This window comes from Coffea arabica, chromosome 8c, assembly GCF_036785885.1.
Source record: "Coffea arabica cultivar ET-39 chromosome 8c, Coffea Arabica ET-39 HiFi, whole genome shotgun sequence".
Taxonomy (NCBI): domain Eukaryota; kingdom Viridiplantae; phylum Streptophyta; class Magnoliopsida; order Gentianales; family Rubiaceae; genus Coffea; species Coffea arabica.
The window spans coordinates 40,226,378-40,250,891 of NC_092325.1; the positions used below are offsets into that span (position 1 = coordinate 40,226,378).

General features: G+C 38.4%; 2 protein-coding genes and 1 pseudogene across 6 annotated transcripts; 2 read left to right on the top strand and 1 right to left on the bottom strand.

Moving 5' to 3' along the window:
* Nucleotides 1–1,712: 1,712 nt before the first annotated feature.
* Nucleotides 1,713–6,720, bottom strand: LOC113705315 (uncharacterized). The gene is made up of 10 exons (XM_027227120.2): nucleotides 6,504–6,720; nucleotides 5,210–5,292; nucleotides 5,054–5,131; nucleotides 4,811–4,923; nucleotides 4,644–4,715; nucleotides 4,350–4,451; nucleotides 3,716–4,256; nucleotides 2,717–2,922; nucleotides 2,434–2,597; nucleotides 1,713–2,080 (listed from the first exon to the last, which is right to left on the bottom strand). The coding sequence occupies exons 1-10, from the start codon at nucleotides 6,632–6,634 to the stop codon at nucleotides 1,945–1,947; spliced, it is 1,626 nt and encodes a 541-aa protein (XP_027082921.1). The 5' UTR covers nucleotides 6,635–6,720; the 3' UTR covers nucleotides 1,713–1,944.
* Nucleotides 6,721–13,324: 6,604 nt separating this feature from the next.
* LOC113707237 (tryptophan--tRNA ligase, chloroplastic/mitochondrial) lies at nucleotides 13,325–22,193 on the top strand. Of its 5 annotated transcripts, XR_011820478.1 has the most exons (17): nucleotides 13,325–13,543; nucleotides 13,665–13,799; nucleotides 14,559–14,646; nucleotides 15,304–15,345; nucleotides 16,090–16,179; nucleotides 16,274–16,396; nucleotides 16,958–17,029; nucleotides 17,389–17,501; nucleotides 17,611–17,632; nucleotides 17,735–17,800; nucleotides 18,515–18,571; nucleotides 18,784–18,830; nucleotides 18,986–19,067; nucleotides 19,634–19,723; nucleotides 20,278–20,563; nucleotides 21,620–21,738; nucleotides 21,854–22,193. XR_011820478.1 is itself a non-coding variant. In XM_027229464.2 (15 exons), the coding sequence occupies exons 1-15, from the start codon at nucleotides 13,467–13,469 to the stop codon at nucleotides 20,407–20,409; spliced, it is 1,236 nt and encodes a 411-aa protein (XP_027085265.1). In that variant the 5' UTR covers nucleotides 13,325–13,466; the 3' UTR covers nucleotides 20,410–20,816. The 5 variants fall into 5 exon arrangements, 3 of the variants coding, with proteins under 3 accessions (XP_027085265.1, XP_027085266.1, XP_071919326.1); XR_003452175.2 differs by lacking the exons at nucleotides 21,620–21,738; nucleotides 21,854–22,193 and having other exon boundaries at nucleotides 19,599–19,723; nucleotides 20,278–20,378; XM_027229464.2 differs by lacking the exons at nucleotides 21,620–21,738; nucleotides 21,854–22,193 and having other exon boundaries at nucleotides 20,278–20,816.
* On the top strand, nucleotides 19,143–19,327 carry LOC113707537 (U2 spliceosomal RNA; annotated as a pseudogene).
* Nucleotides 22,194–24,514: the final 2,321 nt, after the last annotated feature.

Below are 24,514 nucleotides of genomic sequence, written 5' to 3' on the forward strand. Positions count from 1 at the left end.
ATGGTCAATGAACGTAATTGCAGCTATCTGTAGACAATCCTCTCATAACAGTAGATCCACCGGCTGTAGCTTAATTGTGTTACATGCCAAGGAAACTTCTCAAAAAGTCGTCTTTTAATTTCTTTTCTTGCTGAAACAGCTAAATAAGTTGCCCATGAAGCCAGCAGATTGGAGGTGGAGCTACAAGAGAAGCTAAAACCTATCTAAATATACTGGTTGGGGAAATACTTACGTAGATCTATTTTAGCAATTGAATTACATCATTATCACTTCATCCAGATCCAATTACGTTCTTTAATGTGTAATTATACATAAAAAAATAAAGTACCATGTTAGGTGATGTGGTTCAATTTTGACCATATGATCTACGAACGAACAACTGCTAAACTAACTTTAAATAAATAATTTTTTTTTTTTTTTTGGTTCGTTCGCTCAAGTTTAGCATGTTGGGAAGGAGGGAGAACAAATCGTTGGAATTTTGAGAAAAGAACTTTTTGAGAAATCCCATCTCCCAAATACTCAATTATAGCCTAGAGCGTTGGAGTCAAAGGGCTTGACTCTAGTTTTCTCAAACTTGAGGGATCCAACAACAATTTGACCCAAGGTCAGTTCGCCGAACTGACCTGATTATAAATAAGTAACTGATTTATAGGTGTGAGAAGTGAAACTAAGAATGCACCTCCAGACAAAGCCAGGCCTAAAGATAAGAATGAAGGGTGCAGCCTATTTTTGTAAAGCATTGGTGGAGAAAGCAGAGGTTCAAGAAGTATTTTGAAGGACATCCTTATTTATACTGGTGTAAAAGCCTTGAAGGGCAAAATCTAATATTTACAAGGATATAAGAAAAAACAATTAATTTAATGTTTTGAGGGGATATAAAAGGATTTCTAAAATCTTGAGGGCAACAAAGTCTAATTTTTACATATAACCAAAAGTTTTTGTTTTATTTTTTGTGGAATGTACAAGCGTAATGGCACCTATATTTATTCATTGGTCAACAGCAAAGGAAAGGGGCAGATCCCGTGCATAGTTCATTATGATACTCGCATAGAATAGGTCCTCAGTTTGTCCGCACAAATGAGAAAAGTGGTGATTGCCCTGTGAGTTAATAGTAATTGATCAAATAGCAACGAACAGCTTCAGTTCAAATTTTGTGTATCCTACCCATAATTCTTCCAAACTGTAAAAATGGAAAAGAACATTAATGTGCCTGCCCATAATTCATCATTTTGTTTTCTTTCTTTGTTTTGTCAGTTGCAACTCACAAAGCAATTAAACCTACCTAGCTCTTTTACTTATCCATATTCAACAGGACGCAGTTGATGAGGTCCATTTTCTTCTTCCATTAATCAACCAACCGGGCATTATATTATTGATCAGTTCGCAAACCCAAGTGCTCGTCTAGCATCCACAGCTACAATAAGTCTAGAGCTGCATCCATTGCAAATCTGTTCTTCACAGTTGAATTCTCCACTGTTGATTGGATTATCAATTATTTAAGACTCAATTAATCCGCTGTTGAATTTTTTTTTTTCTGTCCTTACCGTACCCGTGTGTTCTCTGACAGTCCTACAAAGACGCAACCATCTCAAGAAATCCAGTTAAGAATCCTGGACGACATTAACTGGACGTTACCTGGTCTCTCTGCCATAACATCGTAACATTATTGACATACCAGTAGCATGCAGGGAGTACACTCAGCAGCAAGAACATACCAGGAAAATGACGATATAAAAGGCACGCAGAAGTGTGGTCCGTAGCAAGTAGCAACTCGAGCAGGAATTTGGGATCCACAATCTTAAACTCATATTACAACCGACAGCATCGTTTCCATCTAAAACACTTAATATGGAACAATAACTGCTCTATACCAAGAACATATAGCAGAATACTTTTATATACAGATTGACTTATATTATATAAGGCACATTAATCATGTAACTCTCATCGTGTGTCATCAGCAACTTGGGAGCTCCTAATGCCCCAAAACGACCTAGGCTTCAACTTCTTCTTTGTGGCTGTAAAAAGCCAACCCATTTGGGATCCACAAGTTGCACATTCAGCAATAGACCATGCATACCTGCGGAAAGATTATCTTATCAGCATCAAATTACATCTAAAAGACTACAATCACTAAATACAAAATAGATGCTTCAAAGCCAAACCATCATAGCCTAGACATAATATTAGAAATTACTGCAGAAGAACCCTTAGTTTGTAAGAACAGTCCTGTCATTGCCTCGCGAAAAAAAAGCGACCATTCACCACTGTCTAAGAGCTACAAACTATCAGGCAGTAAACAACTTAAAAAGAGTGCTTTTGAAGTTCCATGCGTTATGTGTGACTAACATCACAGTAATTTATGAAAATATCATAATCTCCTTGACGTTGAGAAATTTAACTTCAACAGGATAGCAAAGCAAGAAGTCTTACCCAGGAAACCAGCTATGCTCTTTGACTGGATCTCCGATGACTGCTAATCCATTAGCTTTATGAAGGGTCATAACTTCATGCACATAACCATGTGCATTTACATAAGCACCAAGAGGACCATCACTGGACATAACCAGCATGTCACTTCGCCTGGCAATGAGGTTCTAAAAGAGGCAAAAAGTGGAGACAGTATCAGTATATAGTAAGGCCATAATTTCAAGTTAAACAATACTGCATAAATTTGAGCAGAACTTCAAATATGCTCCCATATATACCAAATTACCTCACAAGTTTTACATCGAACACGATCAAAACTCTCAAGTAACTCAATTTCCCGCCGCAGTCTATATGAAATCCCATCAATCTCAAGAAGCTCCTGCCTCAGCGATTCTGACACAGGAATCTTACTGGCAATATGGAAGGAAAGAAGATCTGGTTTCATCACAAACCCGTCCATGCTTGGTGCCTTAACTATATGTTTCCACCTGTCTGAAATACATTATCAACATTAAAGGGCGTCTTCTTTTTTTCCTGGTTAAATAAATAAAAAACAGGATTCAATGAGGCAATACTCGTACAGATCGCAATTTCTAATTGGAACCTAATGTCCTAAGAGTATATATCCCTTTCATATCTGCTAAAAAACAGAATGACAGCACAGAAAAAAAGGAAAGAATTGTGCATTAACCAATCTTCAACTAGAAGTACAAATTTGAAACCCCCCAACTTCCTACCCTGCCACTCCTAAGGAAAAACAAAAGGGGAGAATCAACAAAACCCATGACAAACAAGAAATTTTAGGGTTGTCCAAAAGAGCAGTATGCTAAATCCGTGACAAAGTATCTGAAGAGTTAACGTCTGACTGGTAAAAAATCTCCATGAGTAACACATTTATGTAACACGAATTGGAATCTATCATGCAATCCATCAGTATCAATACCCATACTTTGGGTAACGACTTATACACCCCAAGAAAAAGCTTCATACACTCCATTTCATTTTTTACTCGTTTTTAGGACAAAGAAGTCCCCTCACAGTCAACAAATCCATCAATCGAGAGAGAGAGAGAGAGAGAGAGAGAGTGAAGAATACATATTCCTAAACAATAAAACAAATGAAATGAAGCGTATGAAGCATTTTTCTGGAGTGTATAAAATGTTTCCCTTACCTTTTAAATACCATAACTGCATGTTTTACTAAATAGCTAAAGAGGTAGAGAATGAAAGTTAAAAATATTAGTACAGCTAAAAGCAGTAACTCTAGATGAATAAAAGTGACAAACCTGCTGCCTTTTGGGCGAGGGTATATGAATCATGCATATGATAAACCCAATTGGGCCAGAAGGCTCTTGGAACTTCACGTAGCCGGTCTAAGGCACACTTGTCAGCTTTCATCCGTTTAAATGAAAGATTACCAGAATTACCAGAAAGAGCACTTTTAGCACTATCTCTCCCAGTATTATATTCTCTCAATGGTCCCAGAAGGTTGTCCAAACGAGAGCTCCCTTGATGCACTTCTCCATCTGGATCAAGTTTCTCATCCTCACTACTCGTGGGCTCATGAATTGTATGGTAAGACGAAAATAGTGCAGACTGATGCAATCCCCTCTCATGCAAAGAAAGTTCACTCTCAAAAGACTCTTCAGACATTGCATCTGAATCATTTCCATCCCAATCTCCTAACCGACAAGCTCTAGGACTGTATAAAGGTTGTTTTTGAAAGATATTACTTCGCAAGTTCAAAAGTGGTGCCAGCCGTCCAACAGCCTCACGTGGAGTCCTCAATGGTGAATCTTCTCGGATTATTTGAACCTCCCCATATGTCTATTTACAGAAGAGAAAACAAGACATCATATTTCAATTGAAGCCAAAAGATCCATACAATTTTCATCTTGTTCAGCACATTAATACACTTACTGCACCCTCCACATCAATCCAGCAGCGTCTCAGGCGAAAACGCTGTTGGCCACGTGTAAGAACATTCACTGAGCCATCTTCCAGCCTGCAATATTTCCGAATCTAAAAACACAACACTAATAAGATTCCATGCCTCATAGTTGTTTGAAAAAAAAAAAACTTTCAAGGAAACCAGGAGAGAGTTACTATCCTACTTTCTTTTCTTATCTTTCCCAAACTAGAGACCCTGTGCGATGAAACCATTAAAAGAAAGCACATATAGGAAAACTATGTACAAGATTTCTGCCACCCAACCTCAGCTGTGGTCCCAATAATTGCAAATCTCGGTGGTCTCCGGTAATCAGGAGAATCCCTGTAAAGACGAACCTGAAAGGCATACCGCAAAACCAAGCTCCTTTACAAGTGAAACAAGTATTAGACAAAGGAACATGAACTGGAAGCATCACAAGCAGCCCACTTACCACACCTATGGTATAAGGGGCTTCAACTTGAGTCATCGCTTGTTCAACAGCAGCAATAAAATGAGGCTGAACAACTCTAAGAGGAAGTGTGGCCTCCGGAAATAGAACCACCCCTGAGAAAATAGAATTAATGGAAGTAAGTAGCTGAGGTTTCAACAGACAGTATGTAATCCGGCATCTGAGATATGAAAATTCGAAAGAAAGAACCAGCACAACTGGCTATTAATGAAGGACAAAAAATACCTTCAAGATAGAACATGGGAAGTTTCAATACAGCACCACCATCCAAAAAAGCAAGCCTGTTGTGGGTGTCCTCAACATCTGATCAGGGACTACAAACTGTTAGATCTTGAAGAGCTTTAATACAAGCAGCACCTAACACCCCCAAGAAAGACCTACCACCAAGGTAAGAGTGCAAAGCCACCAAAGAGGTGTCATAAGTAAATTCACCAGAGGCTGAAGCTCCTCCAGAAGTACGATAACTGAACAACAACAAAAAAGCCAATTTATCACAGAATCAGTGCCTGCAGATACACACAAAGGTAGGTTCAACTAGAGCAAGGACAACATCCTACAACCACATTTTCTTCATCCACCAAAAAATAATTAGGATCACTGATATCTAAATGAAATGACAAAAGTATCCAATAAATTTTCTTGCATTTGTTTGATTTTCTCCTCAACTTTACACACCAAACCATCTTGAACTCAGCTGTTGATAACATACCTAAGTCTTCACTCTAAGTAATTTTTTAACATGAAAAACTCTAGGGCAGGATCACACACACATAGCTGAGCATGAATAGATTTCCTCTCATACAGCCTCTTATACTTGTGGTTCTTGGGGGTGAGGTTGAGGGATTCCAACCTTAGCACAGCACATAAAAAGGAAGGAAAATGTCCTTAGATAACTTCAGAAAACTACGCTATCATCTCTTAAGTTGATCCAAAATCCCAAATGGAGACGTTTAAAAGTACCAGGTGAAATTGCAAATAGCTTGCAAATTTCAATTCTGAGTCTTAAAGCTGCGAATATGACATAGATACAGAATATATAAGCAATGTGAAATGGAAACCAACAGAAAAGTCCATCACAAAAGAGTACAAGACTGATAAGAAATGCTAGCTCCGTCACGTCTATCTACAACCTCTTCCTTACCATTTGACAAGTCCCTGTCCCTTAGATAAATCAAATTTCATGGGTACCCATAACATATTGTCAGTCACCTCCAAGCTGTAAATATCAGAAACATGTGCCAAAACCATCTCGAGCTAACAAAAACCTAAATAAAACTTAATTCCTTTTCAAATTTATCTGAGTCACATGGTGATCCCACAGCAGGGTGCATCTAAAACTGAAACCAAATTCGCCACAGGCAGACAGAAAAATATGCATATATACGTGGAATTTGTATCCGTACTAGTATACTAAACCGAAACATCTTTTTGGACTTCAAACCGAAAAAATACCACAAAAAGAGAAGATTGTTAGGCCCTTGTACAAAAATCAAGGGTTTCGGAACTGCAATTAAGCAATAACAGTCATATTATCCAAACCGATTTGGAATTTCACGCCCAGAATTTCAATATACACATCTAAATTCAACATAAACTCAACAAAAAACTGAAATGCGGAAAAAAAAATGGTAAAACAAATTAATAAGTCGAAAACGCGTAAATTAAGCAAACATACTTGTTCTCCGATGAGCTGTCGTCGTCGGAGTCGTCGGAGTCGACTTCTTCCACCTGCAATTCCTCCAATTCGAGCTGTCGTATTTGTTCGATTTGGTACCTTTCTCTCTCTAGAATTCTCTCCTCATCCATTTTGTCTCTCTTTTTTTTTCTCCTCTTTTTAGTTTTAGTTACTTCAATTTGTCAATTTTCTTCCGGGTTCAGACACCCGCTATTTTAAACACACGCAGTTATAGCTGCTACTGTGTCAGTGGGTGGCAATTGGTGCGTGAGTGCGTGGCAGTTGGTGCGTGAGTGCGTGACTATGTGAGGTCATGTTTGCATACGTCATGAGTGAAGGCCAGATGAGAAGGGTTTTTTTTTTTTGGGTCAGCAATAATATATTTGTATAACCTACTTTATTTTAATCTATGAGAAAGGGGGAGTACTCTATCTTAATCTATAAGGGAGGGAGAGGCTAAGGAGACTGTGATAAGGGGCTAGTGGGTATATAGACCCAACTAGATCAAAAAATTGCTCTGACACAATCCTTAAATTTTTTTCGCTGCAAATGAGGTTTGAACCTCACCTATAATCCAAGAAGGGACTTAAGCCTCTTCCTGATGGCCACTACTGAGCCATTGGCCCAGTGGTTGGCCAGATGAGAAGGGTACTTGTCAGGGTCGCAAGGCAATTTCTAGAATTGGAATTGAGTTATAAAGAGCGGGAAGGAAATGAAGAACAAGGAAGAATCAGAGAAGATGAGAGGGAGGGAAAGGGAGAGAGAGAGAGAAAGAGAGAGGGCTTAACAGAAAGGAAAGAGGAAATGATTCTGGCATTTATTCTCATAACCGAATTACAAATGCAGAGGGACTATTTATGCAATTTATCCCAACAGAATTTAGCGCTCATTACATCAACCGCCATTCCTTAAGTGGAACGGCATCGTATTATCACTGATTGGTTAAACGCAAAGATTACTACACTAAACGACCCTGTGGTACTTTATTTGGTCCTGACAGTCCTACCCTCTTAGCAAAAGCTTGTCCTCAAGCTTGGAAGTCTGGGAACTGGCCGTCTATGAAGCTTCGATCCTCCCATGATGATTCTGACTCTGGTAAATTGTTCCATTTTACCAAGTATTGGACGACTGGTTTAGCAGCTCTCATTATTGCCCTTCTCTGGAGAACCTTCTCTGGCCTCAATAGGCATTGGTCTGCCACATCTAGTTCTGGCAAGTTGGAATCCACACTCTGTGAAAGTCCTATCTTCTTCTTGAGTAGTGAGACATGAAATACTGGATGAATCCTGGCCCCCTCTGGTAATTTGAGTTTGTAGGCTACTGCTCCCACCTTTGCACTAATCTGGAAGGGTCCAAAATATTTGGCAGATAGTTTTAAGCTCCTACGAATAGCAACCGACTGCTGCCTATAAGGTTGTAACTGGAGAAATACCCAATCCCTTTCCTGGAACTCCCTCTCTGAACGATGTTTGTCAGCAAAAACCTTCATGCGATTTTGAGCATTGGCCAAGTTCTCTTTGATGAGTGTTATGACCTGAAGCCTTGACTGGACCATATTGCTGGCAGCAGGTATGATGCTATCATGGAAGGGTCCCAAGGGTATATGACTAGGTTTATATCCATACAATGCCTCAAAGGGTGTTAGCTGCAAGCTGGTGTGAAAGTTAGAATTGTACCATAATTCAGCTGTAGGTAGCCAGCTGCTCCAGTGGGAAGGGTGGTTACTGCACATACATCTGAGGTAGTTTTCCAAGCACTGATTGACCCTTTCAGTCTGTCCGTCTGATTGGGGATGATATGCTGAACTATAGTGCAGATTCACTCCCAATAAACTGAATAATTCCTGCCAGAAGTTACTAAGAAAAACCCTGTCCCTATCAGATATGATTGTTTCTGGTAAACCATGTAGCTTGTATACATTATCCAGAAAAATCTGAGCCACCTGCTGTGCAGAATAAGGATGAGTGAGTTTGATAAAGTGACTGAACTTAGTGAATCGATCCACCACTACCAGTATGGTATCAAATCCATGAGATGGTGGTAATTGCTCAATGAAGTCCATGGTAAGGTGTGACCAGGCCTGTTGAGGCACTGGAATAGGCTGTAATAGACCAGGATAGGGGACATTTTCGTGCTTGTTCCTCTGGCAAACATCACAGGATCTGACATATTGGATAACATCCCTTTTTAACCCAGGCCAATGGAACAAAGCCTGTATTCTGTGCAGGCACCCCCTCTGTCCTGAGTGCCCCCCAATTGCTGAGTCATGCAAGAGCCTGATCAGCCTGATTCTGGTGTCATTGGCTGAGCCTACATACAGTTTCCCTTTGAACTTGAGTACCCCCCCTTCCACCTGATAATCAGGGTCTGCATGGGGATCCAGTAGTAGCTCAGCTAGCTTCTGCTGAACCAATGTATCCCCAGTATAACTTTCCAGCAACTCCTGCATCCACCTAGCTTGGACTGTGGAGATGGCACATACCTGGTGCTCAGCTTGTTCACTGCCCGTGTCAGTTCTCTCCATCCTCCTTCTGGACAGGGCATCAGCTACCCCATTTTCTGAGCCTCTCTTGTACTGTATTTCATAATCCAATCCAAATAGTTTGGTTAGCCATTTGTGTTGCAGAGGATGAGTAAGTCTTTGTTCCAACAGATGTTTAAGGGCTTGGTGGTCAGTCCTGATGATAAAGTGGTGACCAACTAAATAATGCTTCCATTTGCTCACAGCCAATACTAATGCAAAAAGCTCATTCTCATAGACTGACAGTCCCAAATTCTGAGCTGATAAAGCTTTGCTAAGGAAAGCCAGGGGATGTCCCTGTTGCATCAATACTGCCCCAATGCCAACCCCACAGGCATCAGTCTCGATCATAAAAGGAAGATCAAAATTTGGCATACTCAATACTGGAGCTGTGGTCATGGCTCTTTTTAAATTTTCGAAAGCCAACTGAGCATTGTGATTCCATGTAAACCCCTCTTTCTTAAGCAGGAGTGTGAGTGGCTTACTGATCACCCCATACCCCCTTATGAACCTTCTGTAGTAACCAGTTAATCCTAGAAAACCCCTCAATTCCTTTACTGTTTTAGGAACAGGCCATGACTTGATGCATTCTATCTTGGTAGAGTCCATGCTCACCCCTGCTTCAGATATTATATGCCCCAGGTATTCAATTGAAGTTTGAGCAAACGAATACTTTGACATTTTGCAGTATAACTGATTTTCTGCTAATACAGTGAGTACAGTTTGTAGGTGTTGTGCATGCGACTCCAAGGTTGGGCTGTACACTAGAATGTCATCGAAGAAAACCAAAACGAACTTTCTCAGGTATGGCTGAAAAATCCTGTTCATCCATGCCTGGAATGTGGCTGGAGCGTTTGTCAATCCAAAAGGCATTACTAAGAATTCAAAGTGGCCATGGTGTGTCTGGAAAGCAGTTTTGGGAATGTCAACTGCCTTAACTCTTAGTTGATGGTAGCCAGCTCTGAGATCGAGTTTAGACATATATTTCGTGCCATGCAACTCATCTAACAACTCATGTATATTGGGGATAGGAAATTTGTCTTTTACAGTTAGCTCATTCAGTTTCCTATAGTCTATACAGAGTCTCCAAGAATTATCCTTCTTTATTACTAACAATACTGGAGAGGCAAAAGGGCTAGTGCTGTGCATAATAATTCCATTAGTGAGCATCTCAGCAACCTGTTTTTCAATTTCTGCTTTGTGAGAGTGGGGGTACCTGTATGGCTTGAGTTTAAAAGGCTCAGCACCTGGTTTGAGGTTGATCTGATGATCCAGCTCCCTCTTTGGGGGTAAGCCTTTAGGAGTGGAAAACACCTCCGAATGTTGTTGCAGGATTCCTCATATGGAGTCTGGAAGCTGATCCTCTGACCCCCTTGTTGCTTCTGTCTCCAGTGCTACGCAGCTTGCTTGCTTCTCCTGTATGAATGCTCTGAGGTCCTTGCCCCTCACTAGCCTCATTGCAGGCTGGTTCACCAACCCTTGCAAGTGCAGTATACTCCCCTTATCACTAAGTGCAATGCTGAGGGAATGGAAATCAAAAGTGATGGGACTGAATTGGCACATCCAGTCTACTCCCAGTATTATATCCCATCCCCATAACTCCATTATTTTCAGATCAAATTGGAATCGATAGTCTTGTATCACCTAGCTTACATTGGGACTAATGGCACCACTAGTGATGTCAGTCCCATCTGCTAAGGTCACAGTGAAAGGGCTGACTGAGTGGTATGGCAAATGCAACAGGTTGACAACTCTATGGTGGATAAAACTGTCAGAGCTTCTTGTGTCCACCAAGATTTTGACTGGAAATCCCCCTAAGTTGCCTATCAGCAGGATAGACTTCCTTTTTATGGCTCCAAACAATGCATTGAGGGATACTTCTGCTAATTCCCCCACCCTTCCAGTGAGTTCATCTTGCTCTCCTTCAGCATCCTCAAATTCAACCTCCTCCTCCTCTTCAGTGTTTACACAATTCAGATTTCCTTTCTTGCACTGGTGTCATACTCCAAATTTTTCCCCACATTTGTAGCACAAGCCATGCTTACGTCTATACTGCATTTTCTCAACTGTTATCTTACTGAGGTCTCTATGGATTGAATCAGTTTTCCTCGGGGCAGGGATAATAGCTGGTAACCTGTATGAGTGTTGGCGAGCCTGGTCCTGTGTGGAATTCTTGTACATTCCAAATCTAGGTTCTACTGTCCCCCTCCCTGTGGCCTTATTTTGTTTGCTCTGGATTCCAGGGAGCATTCTTGCAGTTCTGCCACTTCGAAAGCCTTCATTAGTGTCTGCGGTTTAAACATCTTCACCATAGGCTTGATCTCGTCTTTGAGTCCACTAATAAAACTGGAAACAAAGTAAGACTCATCTAATCTAGGATTTCTTGTCAGCATGAGTGTTTTCAGTTCCTTAAATTTCTCCTCATAATCTTCAATAGTGCCTTTTTGATGTAGCTTATTAAACTCCTCCACTATGTCACGTGAGTTTCTTCTAGAAAATCTCTCAAACAAGAGTTCACTAAATTCTCCCCAGGACAGTCCAGGTTTCACAAGTTTTACCCCTTGGAACCAATTGTCAGCCTTCCCTTCCAAAAACATTTCTACTACATCTACTTTCTGACATTCTGCTATCTGATAATTCAGGAAGTATTTTTGACATTTTCTCACCCACTCCCTAGGGTTCCCAGAGCTAAACATTGGTAACTCCATACGAGGCATATTAGGAAAGAACTGCCTACCTCTCATCTCGGGTTGACTCCCTGGCCCTTCGTTTGAAGGTGTCAATCGCAGATGCAATGGAGGTGTCGGCAAGATTGGTTCAGTTCCGCCTCCTTCCCCGTCAGGAACGCCTTTCTCCTTCATCAGCAGCTTCATCATCGTACTGAACCTCTGTTCCATCTTATTGAATTTCTGGTCCAAATTCCCCACCATTGCCTCCAATTTCGCATTATTCTGGTCCATGTCGGTATGAAGCTTCTGCTGCAGCTCCTCCATACTTGAATTCTGCATTGTTGCCACAGATTGCATCAATTCCTGCAGCTTACTATCCTGTTTCTTGAGTTGATCTTCCAGACTCCTAAATCGAGTGCTCTCTACCATATTAGATATCTTCGCGGCCAAGGATCGACCGCTCTGATACCAAATGTCAGGGTCGCAAGGCAATTTCTGGAATTGGAATTGAGTTATAGAGAGCGGGAAGGAAATGAAGAACAAGGAAGAATTAGAGAAGATGAGAGGGAGGGAAAGGGAGAGAGAGAGAAAGAGAGAGGGCTTAACAGAAAGGAAAGAGGAAATGATTCTAGCATTTATTCTCATAACCGAATTACAAATGCAGAGGGACTATTTATGCAATTTATCCCAACAGAATTTAGCGCTCATTACATCAACCGCCATTCCTTAAGTGGAACGGCATCGTATTATCACTGATTGGTTAAACGCAAAGATTACTATGCTAAACGACCCTGTGGTACTTTATTTGGTCCTGATAGTACTCCATCAAAAAATGGGATCTGCGAGAATGAATTTCTTCATTTAGCAAAAGGGTACCGTTGTGCAAGCAAAAATGAATTTCCAAAATGTTTATCGGAAAATTTCCCAAACCCAAAAAAAGAGAAGAAAATACAAGAAAAAGCTCCAAGTTTTTTTTCCCTCTATCAAAATCTAACAAAGGTGAATGGAAATTAGCTTATTTATTTAAAAACAAAAAATAACAAGCAAATATTGCAAGTTTGAAAGTTAAGTGGATTGATGAAATTTATTATGTTTTGTAGTGAAAAATATATCAAGGTACAAAGTTTTGTACAAAAATATATCCAATTGGGTACATAATATTAAGTGTCTCTTTAGATTTTTCTCCTATTAAACAAATAATTGCCTCTTAGTTATTTATCATTCAAGAATTTGATATCTTATCCATGATAGAATATTTAAATGAAAAAAATTAGGTGCAATGGTGAATTACTTCACAACAAATAAAAAAAATTATTGTTTATTTCTAATTATTGATCGTTTGAATTGCATTTTTTACAGAAAAATCTTTTAATTTTTATGAGAATCTTTCTTCATATATTTTTTTTATCCTACGTACATTCCATCCTAAAAAGAGTGTTTCAACTATTTTTCTTTAAAAACTTCCAAAAACACAATCTAAACGGGCTCACTGTAAGTAGATTTCTAACTAATTAGGAGCATTTAAGTAATCTCAAATTATTTTTGTTTTGAAGAAATTCCTGAATTACAAATATTGAGAAAAACTAAAAAAAGAAAAATAAAAAGAAAAGAAAAGCGCGAGGTTTACTTCCTGTTCCATCGGGTCTATCGGAAGTGGAAACGAAAACCTCGTGCTTCTTATCCTGTTAAAAAAAAAAAAAGCAAAAACAAAAAGGGGAAAACGCAACTCCGCTGAAGAAGAAGAAGAAGAAGAAGAAGAAGAAGAAAGTAACAATGGGGCGGGCACCCGCACTTCTCTCGCAATTCCTCTCTTTGTCAACGACGGCTGGGCCTCACTTCAGAGCTTCCATGTGCTAATCTCACTTTCTCTTCCATTTTCCAATTTCATTTACCCCATTCTTCCATTGTATGTGCTCTTTGTGTGTGTGTTTTTTTTACTGATTAAGATTTCTCTCTAAAAATTCTGAGCAGGACATGTAGATTGAATCCGAGGAAATACTTGAACGGAACCGCCAAAATTCCGCCGATTCGCGAAAATTTGCGATGTCTCTGCAGCGTAGCCGTCTCGGAGCCTGCGACTTCAGAACCGTCTTCCACTCCCGTAAAGTAATTAAAATACGTATTTCTCAAGTCGTTAATGTATTTTACTCGTTCATTTATCTTTCAAAGCTCAAAGGTTATTAAATTCGTTTGGTACATTGATTAGAGGTGGTGCATAATACTAGCTGCTGCTGTTATGATTATTATCTTTTGTTTGTTAATCATTGAGAATGAGAAATGTGTCTGTGGCAACGATGTAATCAAGGAGCACTCTTTTTTAACTGAGAAATATAGTAGGTTAACTGTGTGATTGATTAGTATTTCGTGCTGAGGAAGAAAAGTGCCTTCCTTCTTTGACTTCAGCTTTGTGGATGAGTTTTTCAACTAGAAATCTCCTTGCATTATCTTTTATTGTTTGAAGTTTACTTTGCATGTGGTTGACGAATCTTCGAGGATGGGTAAGAAAATGAAGATTGATTTGGAGAGTTCCAAAGGTGCCTTTTTTCTCTTTTTTTGGGTATGACATCTTCAAAATTTTGAACTTTTTAACTGTTGACCAAAATATGTTTCTGAATTTTGGTGGAAAGAGTTTTATTTCATGTGTATTGCATTTGGCATATATAGTAACTTTGAGTGAAAAAACTACTAACACTGGAAAGTGTAGAAATAAGTAGTTACATTCTAACGCATGTGTCAAACATTTTGGGATTTCCAAGATGAATGATTATGAGATATGGGAAAGGAAAGAGGTACTAAATTTCTACTTCATTTTAGAAAACTTATTATGTGGAACTTAAGTTTTCTTTCCTTCTTCTTGTTTAATAGGAAGAGGATAGTCTCTGGTGTGCAGCCCACAGGATCCATACATCTTGGCAATTATCTTGGGGCTATAAAAAATTGGATTGACTTGCAAGTAAGGTTCAGATACAGGTTTGGAAAATTTGAACAGTTTGTCTTTTTGGTTTTATATGTAAAGAAGCTTTGGTGCATTTTGTTTGCACAGTTGGCTTGCCATTAGTATTGGCCTCGTATTATTGGTAGGACAGTGTGGCCATGTTTCTTGGCAATTGCAGAAAATGTATCTTCTATGTGCCTGCAAATGTCTTATGCTTTGAGATTTCTAATAATCCACAGTTTTATTTAAAAGAAACTTGCTCAATAACTTTCACTTGATTAAGTTCTGAGCATTTCTGGATTGCTGTTCAATTTTTTAATGACCAGTTAAGTTGATTTTGCATTCCAGGTTAGAGGTGAAACAGTTGAAATAATGCTAAATGCTGTTTTATTAACTAGTTACAGTGTTCTGTTTACGATTTACTAATTGTAATCTTCAAACCAGTATAGCTTGACATGGTAAATGAATGTGCTACTTAGGGTCCCATCTTTCCTTGCTCATCCTGATAAATTGCTGGTCTGAGGGTTCTTATTATGAGTTTTGTCTAGCATCTTATGCTTCCTGAAGAACTCCTGTTTGAGCAATTATAAGTTCTGGAAACGTTGTTACATTCTGGATTATCATTCAGGTGATTAAATGTGATTTTGCGTTCATCTTCTGGTTTCCCTTTTGCAGAACGCATATGACACCCTTTTCTTCATTGTGGACCTGCATGCGGTATGTCCATATCTGTGGACTGTGATTGTTGTTATGTTGCTTTGAACTGCTGATTAATCACACTTTCATTGTTTTTCTTGCTTCTACTGTTGTTTGGCATTTGTTAATCACTTGTTATCTCCTGTAATTTTTCTGAAGACCATAACTCTTTGTGTTTACATGTTTTCTGAACTCATTTATCCTTGAACAACCCATCTGGTACAAGGAAGCACTGTTTCTGAATATCTGGTTGTATTGATAAGCATGAAAAATTAATCATAGAGATAATTTAATGAAATTTAATCGGAATAAATAGCTGTGCATTTTTTTTTTGTCCTTAGAGCTTGATCAAAGATAGTTTTTATTGTGAAACTAGGCCTTATATCACAACGGTTTTCAAGTTTTTGTCCTGTCTCCTTGAACTTGCACGATAGACACTTGGAACCAATTCACTCACTGAAAAGTAAGATAATCATATACTAAGTCTGGAAATTTTCTGTCTTTAATTTGTGCTTCATCTTCATTCTTTTGACACGTGATTTGTTGCTGACCAGCTGAACTTTCACCTGGTAGCTATTTTCTTATTCAACTTCTTTCAACTGTGGGGGATATATATGCATGTACATATACATATACATACGAACACACACACACACACATACATATATATGTGTGCGTGTGTGTATAGGACATCAGTTCATGGTTTACTATGGTTGTGATATGGAAACGAATTATCTAATTTCAGTTTGGGCATGTTATTCATAGATCACCTTGCCTTATGATACACAACAGCTATCCAAAGCAACAAAAGAAACAGCAGCAATTTACTTGGCATGTGGAGTGGATCCCTCCAAGGTCTGGCTCTCTTTGTATATTTATTTATTTTTATATTGCCAATTATTCATCTCTGTAGGCTAAACCTAAATGTAGATTTTGTTTTCATGTTCAGGCTTCAGTGTTTGTGCAGTCTCATGTCCGTGCTCATGTAGAATTGATGTGGCTGCTCAGTTCTACAACCCCAATTGGTTGGCTGAATAGAATGATCCAATTCAAGGAGAAATCATTGAAAGCGGTGCGTTTTTGCTGTATGTAGCCTTTTCTATTGGTGTTGCTTTTGCCTTCTAAGCTTCTTGATAGTTCTTTTACCTATATTTTATATATGCAGTTAGGTAAATAGGCTGTCATTTAAACTTAGATACAATTATACCCTACCGAAAAATTGAAAGAAAATGATGGGTATCTTTATTTTAGAAAGTGGTAATCATCGGACAACTCTCTAGTTACAGGTCTGCAGCAGCCTTGCATGTTAATATTTTTGGGGACAGATTTCTTGTATGTTTAAATAGGCAAATTTACTGGGTAGGGTTCAAGATTTCTCATCGCCTACGGTCATATAGGCTGACTACAATGAATTTTTTGTTCAACCTTTCTCAGGGTTCTGTAGATCTTGGTCAATCTCTCTTCAGCTGAGTGGACCTAGTCCAAATTATTGGGTTTAGTTGTCAAGAATATTGACCAAATACCTTATAGTTGGAAGTTGTTTGATACTAGTAGTCGCCAGGCACTGGGGTTTCACTTTATTTTGCTTTCATGGTGTTGCTATTTTGTTTTGATTTATCTCTTCTGTATGTAGGGAGATGAAAATGTTGGGGTTGCTCTGCTGACATATCCTGTCCTAATGGCGTCTGATATTTTGCTATACCAGGTGGGTTGTCCTATGCTGCATTTTTGTGTTAGGGTGTGGGGAGAATTTATCTTTAAAGTTGTGCATATGCATGTTCATTCCAAAGTTGAAGCTGCATTTTTGTGTTAGGGTGTAGGGAGAATTCATCTTTAAAGTCGTGTATGTTCATTCCAAAGTTGAAGGTTACATTTTAAAGTTCAGGGAAACGACGCAGGCTTCCAAATTAGTTCTTTTGTTAGATTTTTTTTTCAATATAGCATCAGTAGAATTTATATTCTGTGCGGTGAAGGCTATTACTTCAATAATGTTGCTGCCTATACATCTTGATGGTAATATCCTGAGGATCCATGATTCTCATACATCGCAGCGTTCCCCTGCAGTCTGATTATGTCCCTGTTGGGGATGATCAGAAACAACATCTGGAGTTAACTCGAGAACTTGCTCAGCGTGTTAACTATCTTTATGGAGGAAGGAAGTGGAAGAAATTGGGAGGGTAAGGGACAAGTTTTGCTTAGGGTCGAGCACCTGCTGAATATCTCATTGAGAATTTCCTTTGCCTTTCATTTGATGCAGTTACTCATGGTTTCAAATTTTTGTTACAGGCGAGGTGGTGCAATTTTTAAGGTGGCTGTTTTCTTCCTTATCTGTTTGAGGGTTTTACGTATATTCAGTTAATATGCGTTTATTTCTGGGAATGACTCATGTGATATTGCATAATCATTGTAGGTTCCGGAACCCCTTATTCCACCTGCTGGAGCTCGAGTCATGTCCCTAACTGATGGTCTTTCAAAGGTTTGGAGTTTTACAGTTATACTACGTTATGTTATTTTTCTGTCTTAGATCTCACTCTGTAAATACAACACCATAAAAGACTTTTTAAATAAGGCTAAAGCTTGGGTAGACCTGGTCTTCAAAGACCAATGGCCCAGATTGTGCCACATCGCTTGGTTAAAAGGGAGATATTTCTTATTTGAATGTTTTTCTGCCCTTTGTCATTCTCTGGTTAAAGAAAATGAGTAGGATGGCATGGGCAGCTGCACTGTGTGTGTTTGTTGCGCCTCATCATCCCCTGTTGAGGCACCTGGAATCCTTGCTATGTGAGCAAGCACTCGCCTACCCTGCACCATTGCAACCAGAACTTGGGAGCACTATGACAGATTGATCTGATTGAACTGAGGACATAACTATGAGGGCCTTAGACGAAGTAAATGGGTCCTTAAATTTCTCTCTCTAACACAACTCTCTCTCTCTCTCTCTCTCTCTCTCAGAGCTCCCCCCCCCCCCCAACAATATTAGTAGCTAAGATGATGTGTTTAACTCTGCAGATTGCCCTTTTGTTTTGTTCGTCAACTTGAGAATTTGATATCACATAAATGGCAGCAACATGCAATGGGACAATTAAATATTGCAGGACTCTAGTCTTCATTGGTGCTCTATTTTTTTCAAATATTTTTTGTAATTGCTGTTTTTGATACTCTTTATGTGACTGATTTATTTTTGTTATAGATGTCCAAATCGGCGCCTTCTGATCAGTCTCGAATCAATTTGCTTGACCCTAAAGATGTGAGTTAAATTGGTTTACTGCCTTAATGTGCTGCTAGTATACCAAGTTTCTGCTAGTATACCAAGTTTTCTGGAAAGTCAATGTCAATGAAGTGCTGAGTTTGAATTTTTTGAGTTCCATTTGTTTTTATGTGGATGAGATAATCTTATGCCTGATTTTTGTTGTTATACATTACCTTATGGTCTGATTTGAACTCTTTTGCTTTCCATAGGTTGTCAATAATAAAATTAAGCGTTGCAAGACTGACTCATTTCCTGGGTATGTATTCAGTGCCTTACTGACCTTAGTAGTTGGAACAATTATTTGATTTATGAAAATACTTTTGCATTCATTCTTTGCTTTTTGATTCAACAAGCTTGTTCAGATTCATTTTTCTTTTTCTTGTGCTTGTTTCTCTGCGGTGAATTATGCAGCCTGGAATTTGATAACTCTGAAAGACCTGAATGTAACAATCTTCTCTCAATTTATCAGCTCGTCACGGGGAAGACAAAGCAGGTTCAATACCTTAAAGCATAATGTGTATTTTTGCTGTTGTAGGTCCTATATTAAAGTGGACCCAATGTGAAACTTGTTTATTCATGGAATGATTATGTAGTATCTGTAATTATCAGTTTAATGTCTGATACATGGGCCGATGGCCCACATGATATTAACTCAATTTTTCAAGGGGGAAAGCTCATTATGGTAGCTTGCTACCAGGGACTCTTGAATGTTGCCTAGGCCTTGCACTACGGCCTTTGCGTGGCACAACCCACCTAAAAACAAGACAAAAATTTAAAAACATAAAAAAAAAAAAGAAATAAAAGTTCACAAAAAACACCAATAATGCGAAAGGTTATTGCATCTTATTTTGACATATTTTTAAACGTTTATGAAAATGAGATGCAGTGATTGTGATTCTAGAAAAACAAGTGACACATGTTTTCAGATTTTTTATTGTTTTATGAAAGATGTATTCATGTCTCCTTATCATGCATACAACTTTAATCCAATCTTTTAAAAACAGTTATACGCTTTCATTTATAGGTTCTTCTACGCCAGTGATCTTTGTCTTTCCTCAGGAAGTGGCTGAAGAATGTCGAGATATGAACTGGGGGACGTTCAAACCCGTCCTTACAGATGCTTTGATCGCTCACTTGCATCCCATCCAGGTTTCTGTTCTTACATTAGAATTTTCATTACCAAGACAGACTATCAGATATAGCCAATTAGTCATACTGATTCTCTGCTCGGGATGTGAATACTTTTCCTAGCATAGGGAGTAAAAATTGCAGAGTTAAAATTGAAGAGTAGCCGCAACACTATTTCAGGGCTGTGAAATTATGTAGAGAGGCACGCCTGCTTCCCCAGGATCATGACAATTATTTTGCCGTGTAACCTGTATATGTGTACTATGTTTCTACCATCCAAATGCCCAATTTTTTTCAAGCTAAAATTTGTACTGCTCTTTCTCATAAGCCAAACAAAAATTCTTTCTTCCATTTGTCCTTCTCTGAGTTCAAATTTTTTTTCCCTTGTGCTTCAATTCACGTTTGATATGACAATCATGTATTCTCAGATGACTGATTATATCCTATGTCATTTCAACCTAATTAATTCTTCATAGTTGGCCTTACATTTTCTTCTGCCTGCACTGACTGGTACTTTATAGTGGATATGACAAATAAGGCGTGTGCATCACTAATTATAGTTTATAACTTTTCAGGTTCGATATGGGGAAATCATGTCTGATGCAAGTTACCTAGATTCAGTGTTGGCTGAAGGTGCTAGAAAAGCTGCAGACATTGCAGATAATACCCTCAAAAATGTGTACCAAGCTATGGGATTCTTGCGGTGATAAATATAACCCATGCTGCTTCTGGAACTTGCTGAAAGGGTCAGCTCGATAGCAACCTAAAAGCTCACTCATCAAAAGTTCAAATTCCATATTCTCCAACATGCATTATCATGAGCTCGTTACTGTTGAGGGGAGAAATAATTTATCCAAAAAGGCAAGCATTAAAGCTTTTACGCTATCCTCACGCCTCCCTTTTAAGGGCGTGAATAGATGGATTTTGAACAGTTGATAATTCCCTTAATTCCCTATTCTTTGAAATCTATACCGTGATTTCTGATAGGAGTTTGCCTTTATTGGTATATACAAAACGTACACCTCTTGATCATCCTATAAATCAATGTAAATTGTAGCTGCAATTCCAGATGCAGTATGTTATGCCAATTGATGGTCAGTTTAAGGATTTAAAACACCTTTGCTCCGTTCCACTTGAATTATCTGGCATAATCCAGCTTTAGCATCCCTGGTGCACTTCTTAAAAGAAAATGAATGGCATTACAATTGGAAGTTCAATTGTCTCTTGCTGAATTTTAGTTCAACGTGCCTTGTAATTGCAAGTTCTGGTATACTTTCCATCTGCTGGTTCCTTAAACTTTTTCTTTTTAAAGGGTTTCAGATGTGCCGAAAGCTCCTCCTCCATCACTTTTTCGTTTTCAGGTTTTGGGTCCATGGTAAATTGTTTTAATCTTTGACTTGAAAAACTAGACCAGAAAGGTGAGAGAAAATCAAATAAAAGTGAAAAAGGCAGGATTGGAGGAGGAGAGAAGAATCTATGTCATGCTCTTATCGTGTGGCATGGAACTTTTGGATGTGGACGTGAGGAATTTTTGTTCGGAGCTCACTTATAAATGTGAGCCACGTTGAAATTTGTTTGGAGAATTGCCACATCCTCCCTGGGTTCCTTATCATCAACATGGGAGATGGTGACTGGGGAGGAAGAATATCCATCTGTCCCAGTAGAAGGAAGAGGAAAAGTTTTAATCATGTTCTGATGCCCGATTAGTAACCCACCCACCTAGAGCTTTTGAATCTTTTAGAAAGGCAAGTAGGAGACCACACAGCTCCATTTAGCGTGAAAGAGAGGTCAATGGTCCTCCTGTGAAAGCTGTAATTTTGCTACCACTCTCTCCTCTAACCTCTTGATGGGCGGCAAGGGAATAAAGGGTGTAAATCTCATTCAGTTACTTTTGCTTTGCATGATATGCTGGGATAGCTAAAATGGATCTTCAACAGTGTCGGGCAGGACAAAGGATTACTGTCTGCTAATGTAAAGGATGTGCTCTTTTTCAATGATTACTGAGATTCTCTCTTTTATCTCTTTGTCATAGCCTGGTATTAACTCATTCCTTGAAACTTTCCACTTTCCTAAGTTACTCTTTCTTATTGCGTTAAGTTTACCCAAAGTAGATAGATCTTGAGTTCCTAAAGCAGTTCATTTTTGGCGCAGAAAACTGGGTCATATGCAGTGATTATTCCTGCTGGTCATATGATGGTCTGCTTTTACGTTTCCTGAAGAGACATGTTGTCGCTTCCGGTTACAAAGCAGATTCCCTCATGGGTGGTCATGGACCGGGGGTTCTCGATCTGTTCATCTGAGTTTTTTTTTTTTGTTTAATAAATTAGTGATTTATAGGTCGGTTTCCATTAGTTTTGAACTTCTAGTATCAACCTTTGGCTGTTTAATGGATTTCTGAGTCTACTATAAAATTGTCTTGTTTCTCATAAAACCATTCATTAGTACTCTTTATAATAAAAAAGGGACAGCAATCACTGGTATTCAGTATACATTCTACATGGTTATATTACTAATCTCACAGTGTAATCTTGAATACATGAAAGCATGATGTGCAAATTTGGATGGGTATCTAAGTTTTCTCTATACCCGAATGTGTGTGTATCAAGTTTGTGCTCTATCATGTTGCCTGTAAAATATACTATATATATATATATATATGCTTTTTGTTAGGCTAGTAGTTGTACATGCATGCATGTATTGTATATACATCTATTTACATATTTATGCACATACATGCATGCATTTCAGTTTAAATTCTCTGTAGCTGTTGAAAATCTGAAGCAACCATAAACTGACCGTACTGTAATCAGACGATTTAGGCACCCTGAAACAATAGTTCATATGGACGTGCGTTGCATAGCACTCGTCTGAGTAGTTGATTGCTCAATTTGATTTGTAAAGTCAGCCGTGGTTTATTCTGCATCTTGTTGTCAAATTACTAGTAATACTCTATTCATGCTGACTGAATATCAGGTTTTGCATAGCCAGTGAAGGTTTCCTGTTTTCAGTAGTAGCACTGTAAGTAGGAGATGGCCACTTTTCGTGGTTGATTAAATTGCACTACTATTTCCGGGATGGTCGACCATTTCCCTTTCTGTGCCAAACATGGATCACAAATAGGTGATTGGATAAAGTTGCAAATTTCCCGATTGGGGAATCATATTATTATTGAACAAACACTACTACTCTTTTTCAAGTATGGTTTGAATTTATGGTTCAAGTCATGTTGCGGAGAGCACAAAGCATGTTTTCCTTAATTTGAACCATACTTCAGGAATTAAAATAATTTCTTCTTTTTTTATTTTTCTTTCAATTTATCTAATTTTTAATATTCATTTTTAAGATTTAAAATAATTATTGATTCAAAACTATTTATGGAAGCAAAGATATGGTTTTTATAAAATAATAAGCAAAAATTTTTTCTATTTTTTTGGATTGCTTGAAGGTTAATAAAATAAAAATATGTTCTTTTTTTAATGCAACATGATCTCAATAAGGGCATTTTCGGCATTAAGGGGGGTTTTGTTAAATGTTTGATCATTTAAAGGGTGAGATCGTTATTTGGACAAATTATAGGGATTGATTGGTAATATGGTCAAATCTCAGGGGAGGTAAATGTAATTAACCCTTATTTTATCTAGGTTGAGTTAGACATGCATATGCAGCTATAAGTAGATGCTAATGGGCTTTGATTTATGTACATTACTACAACTCCTTCAAGTTGCCATAAATTTTGGTCGGGTTAAAATTGATTGAAAATTTTGATAAAGTAAAAAAAAGGGACGAATTCAATAAAAGTTGTTATGAGCTAAATATATAAATATCCTTGGAACTATTTGATAGGATTGTGACAAACAGTACTAGCTTGTGTGGTATTTGATTGATGGCAAAGCATGATCGAAGTGATTGAGATCAATCTTGCAAAAACAGCTACCTACGCATATTGATGGGGGATGCCTAGGACCCTTTAGAAATATGATCTGAAATGCTCCTCCTCAAGCAGGCCAAACCTCTTTATTGGGAGAATACATCTCTCTCAAATTAGCTTTTGAAGTTCGTCTGCAAATTTGCGAGCCTACTGTTTTTTCTCACATAAAAAACCTCCATATGATTATCAATTCTAATCATTGGAAAGGCCATCTAGAAATTAAAATAACAAATGTAGACATCTGTGCGAGTGCGACGAAACAATAATATAATCTGCAATTACCATCCTGTCCACCTGCAAGATTTAGCACATTTTTAGTTTCCACAGTCGTTCATTGCGAAGATCTCAAACTTGACAGTTGCTTGGAATCTACTCCCCTTCTTTTAGCTTTTTTCTGACGGCCAGGTAACCTTTTCATGAGTATCTCTTCTTTTCGTGACCTGGAAAGTGGCTTCACCAATTGTCTTTTGATTCAATGATGCCAATTCAGAGGGACTAACAGGAATCAAGCAACTGGATCAGTTTGCTTGAGATTCAACTCTGTTATTATTCTGTCAAGCCTCAACTAACAGGAACGCTTATATTGATATGTTTTTTCTCTATCTCTCGGATCAATATGAGATATAACACTTTATTCATGAATCTAACAAATCTCTTTCTTTATGAGTACCCCTCATATTAAATCCAAATTTACAAGCTCTTTTTTGAATTCAGTTTAATACTCAACACAATCTCACCTTATCACCTAAAATCACCTCTTCTCCCAAACACAGACATACTCTTTTTTAACATCCAAACTGTATTTTAAACCTCTGCCAACCCTTGATTCCTTGGTTTAACACCAACTGGAACCCTTGCCAAACTCATGACGCACTTGGTCCAAT

Bases quoted from the DNA above. Each gene is read 5' to 3' on its own strand.
- LOC113705315 (XM_027227120.2), bottom strand. From the start codon at position 6,634: ATGGATGAGGAGAGAATTCTAGAGAGAGAAAGGTACCAAATCGAACAA. The intron at 5,132-5,209 runs GTAGGTCTTTCT...GTCCCTGATCAG, and splicing joins TTTGCACTCTTACCTTGGTG to ATGTTGAGGACACCCACAAC. The intron at 2,598-2,716 runs GTAATTTGGTAT...TGCCTCTTTTAG, and splicing joins TTCGATGTAAAACTTGTGAG to AACCTCATTGCCAGGCGAAG.
- LOC113707237 (XM_027229464.2), top strand. From the start codon at position 13,467: ATGGGGCGGGCACCCGCACTTCTCTCGCAATTCCTCTCTTTGTCAACG. The intron at 15,346-16,089 runs GTATGTCCATAT...TGTTATTCATAG, and splicing joins TCATTGTGGACCTGCATGCG to ATCACCTTGCCTTATGATAC. The intron at 17,801-18,514 runs GTTTGGAGTTTT...TTTTTGTTATAG, and splicing joins TAACTGATGGTCTTTCAAAG to ATGTCCAAATCGGCGCCTTC.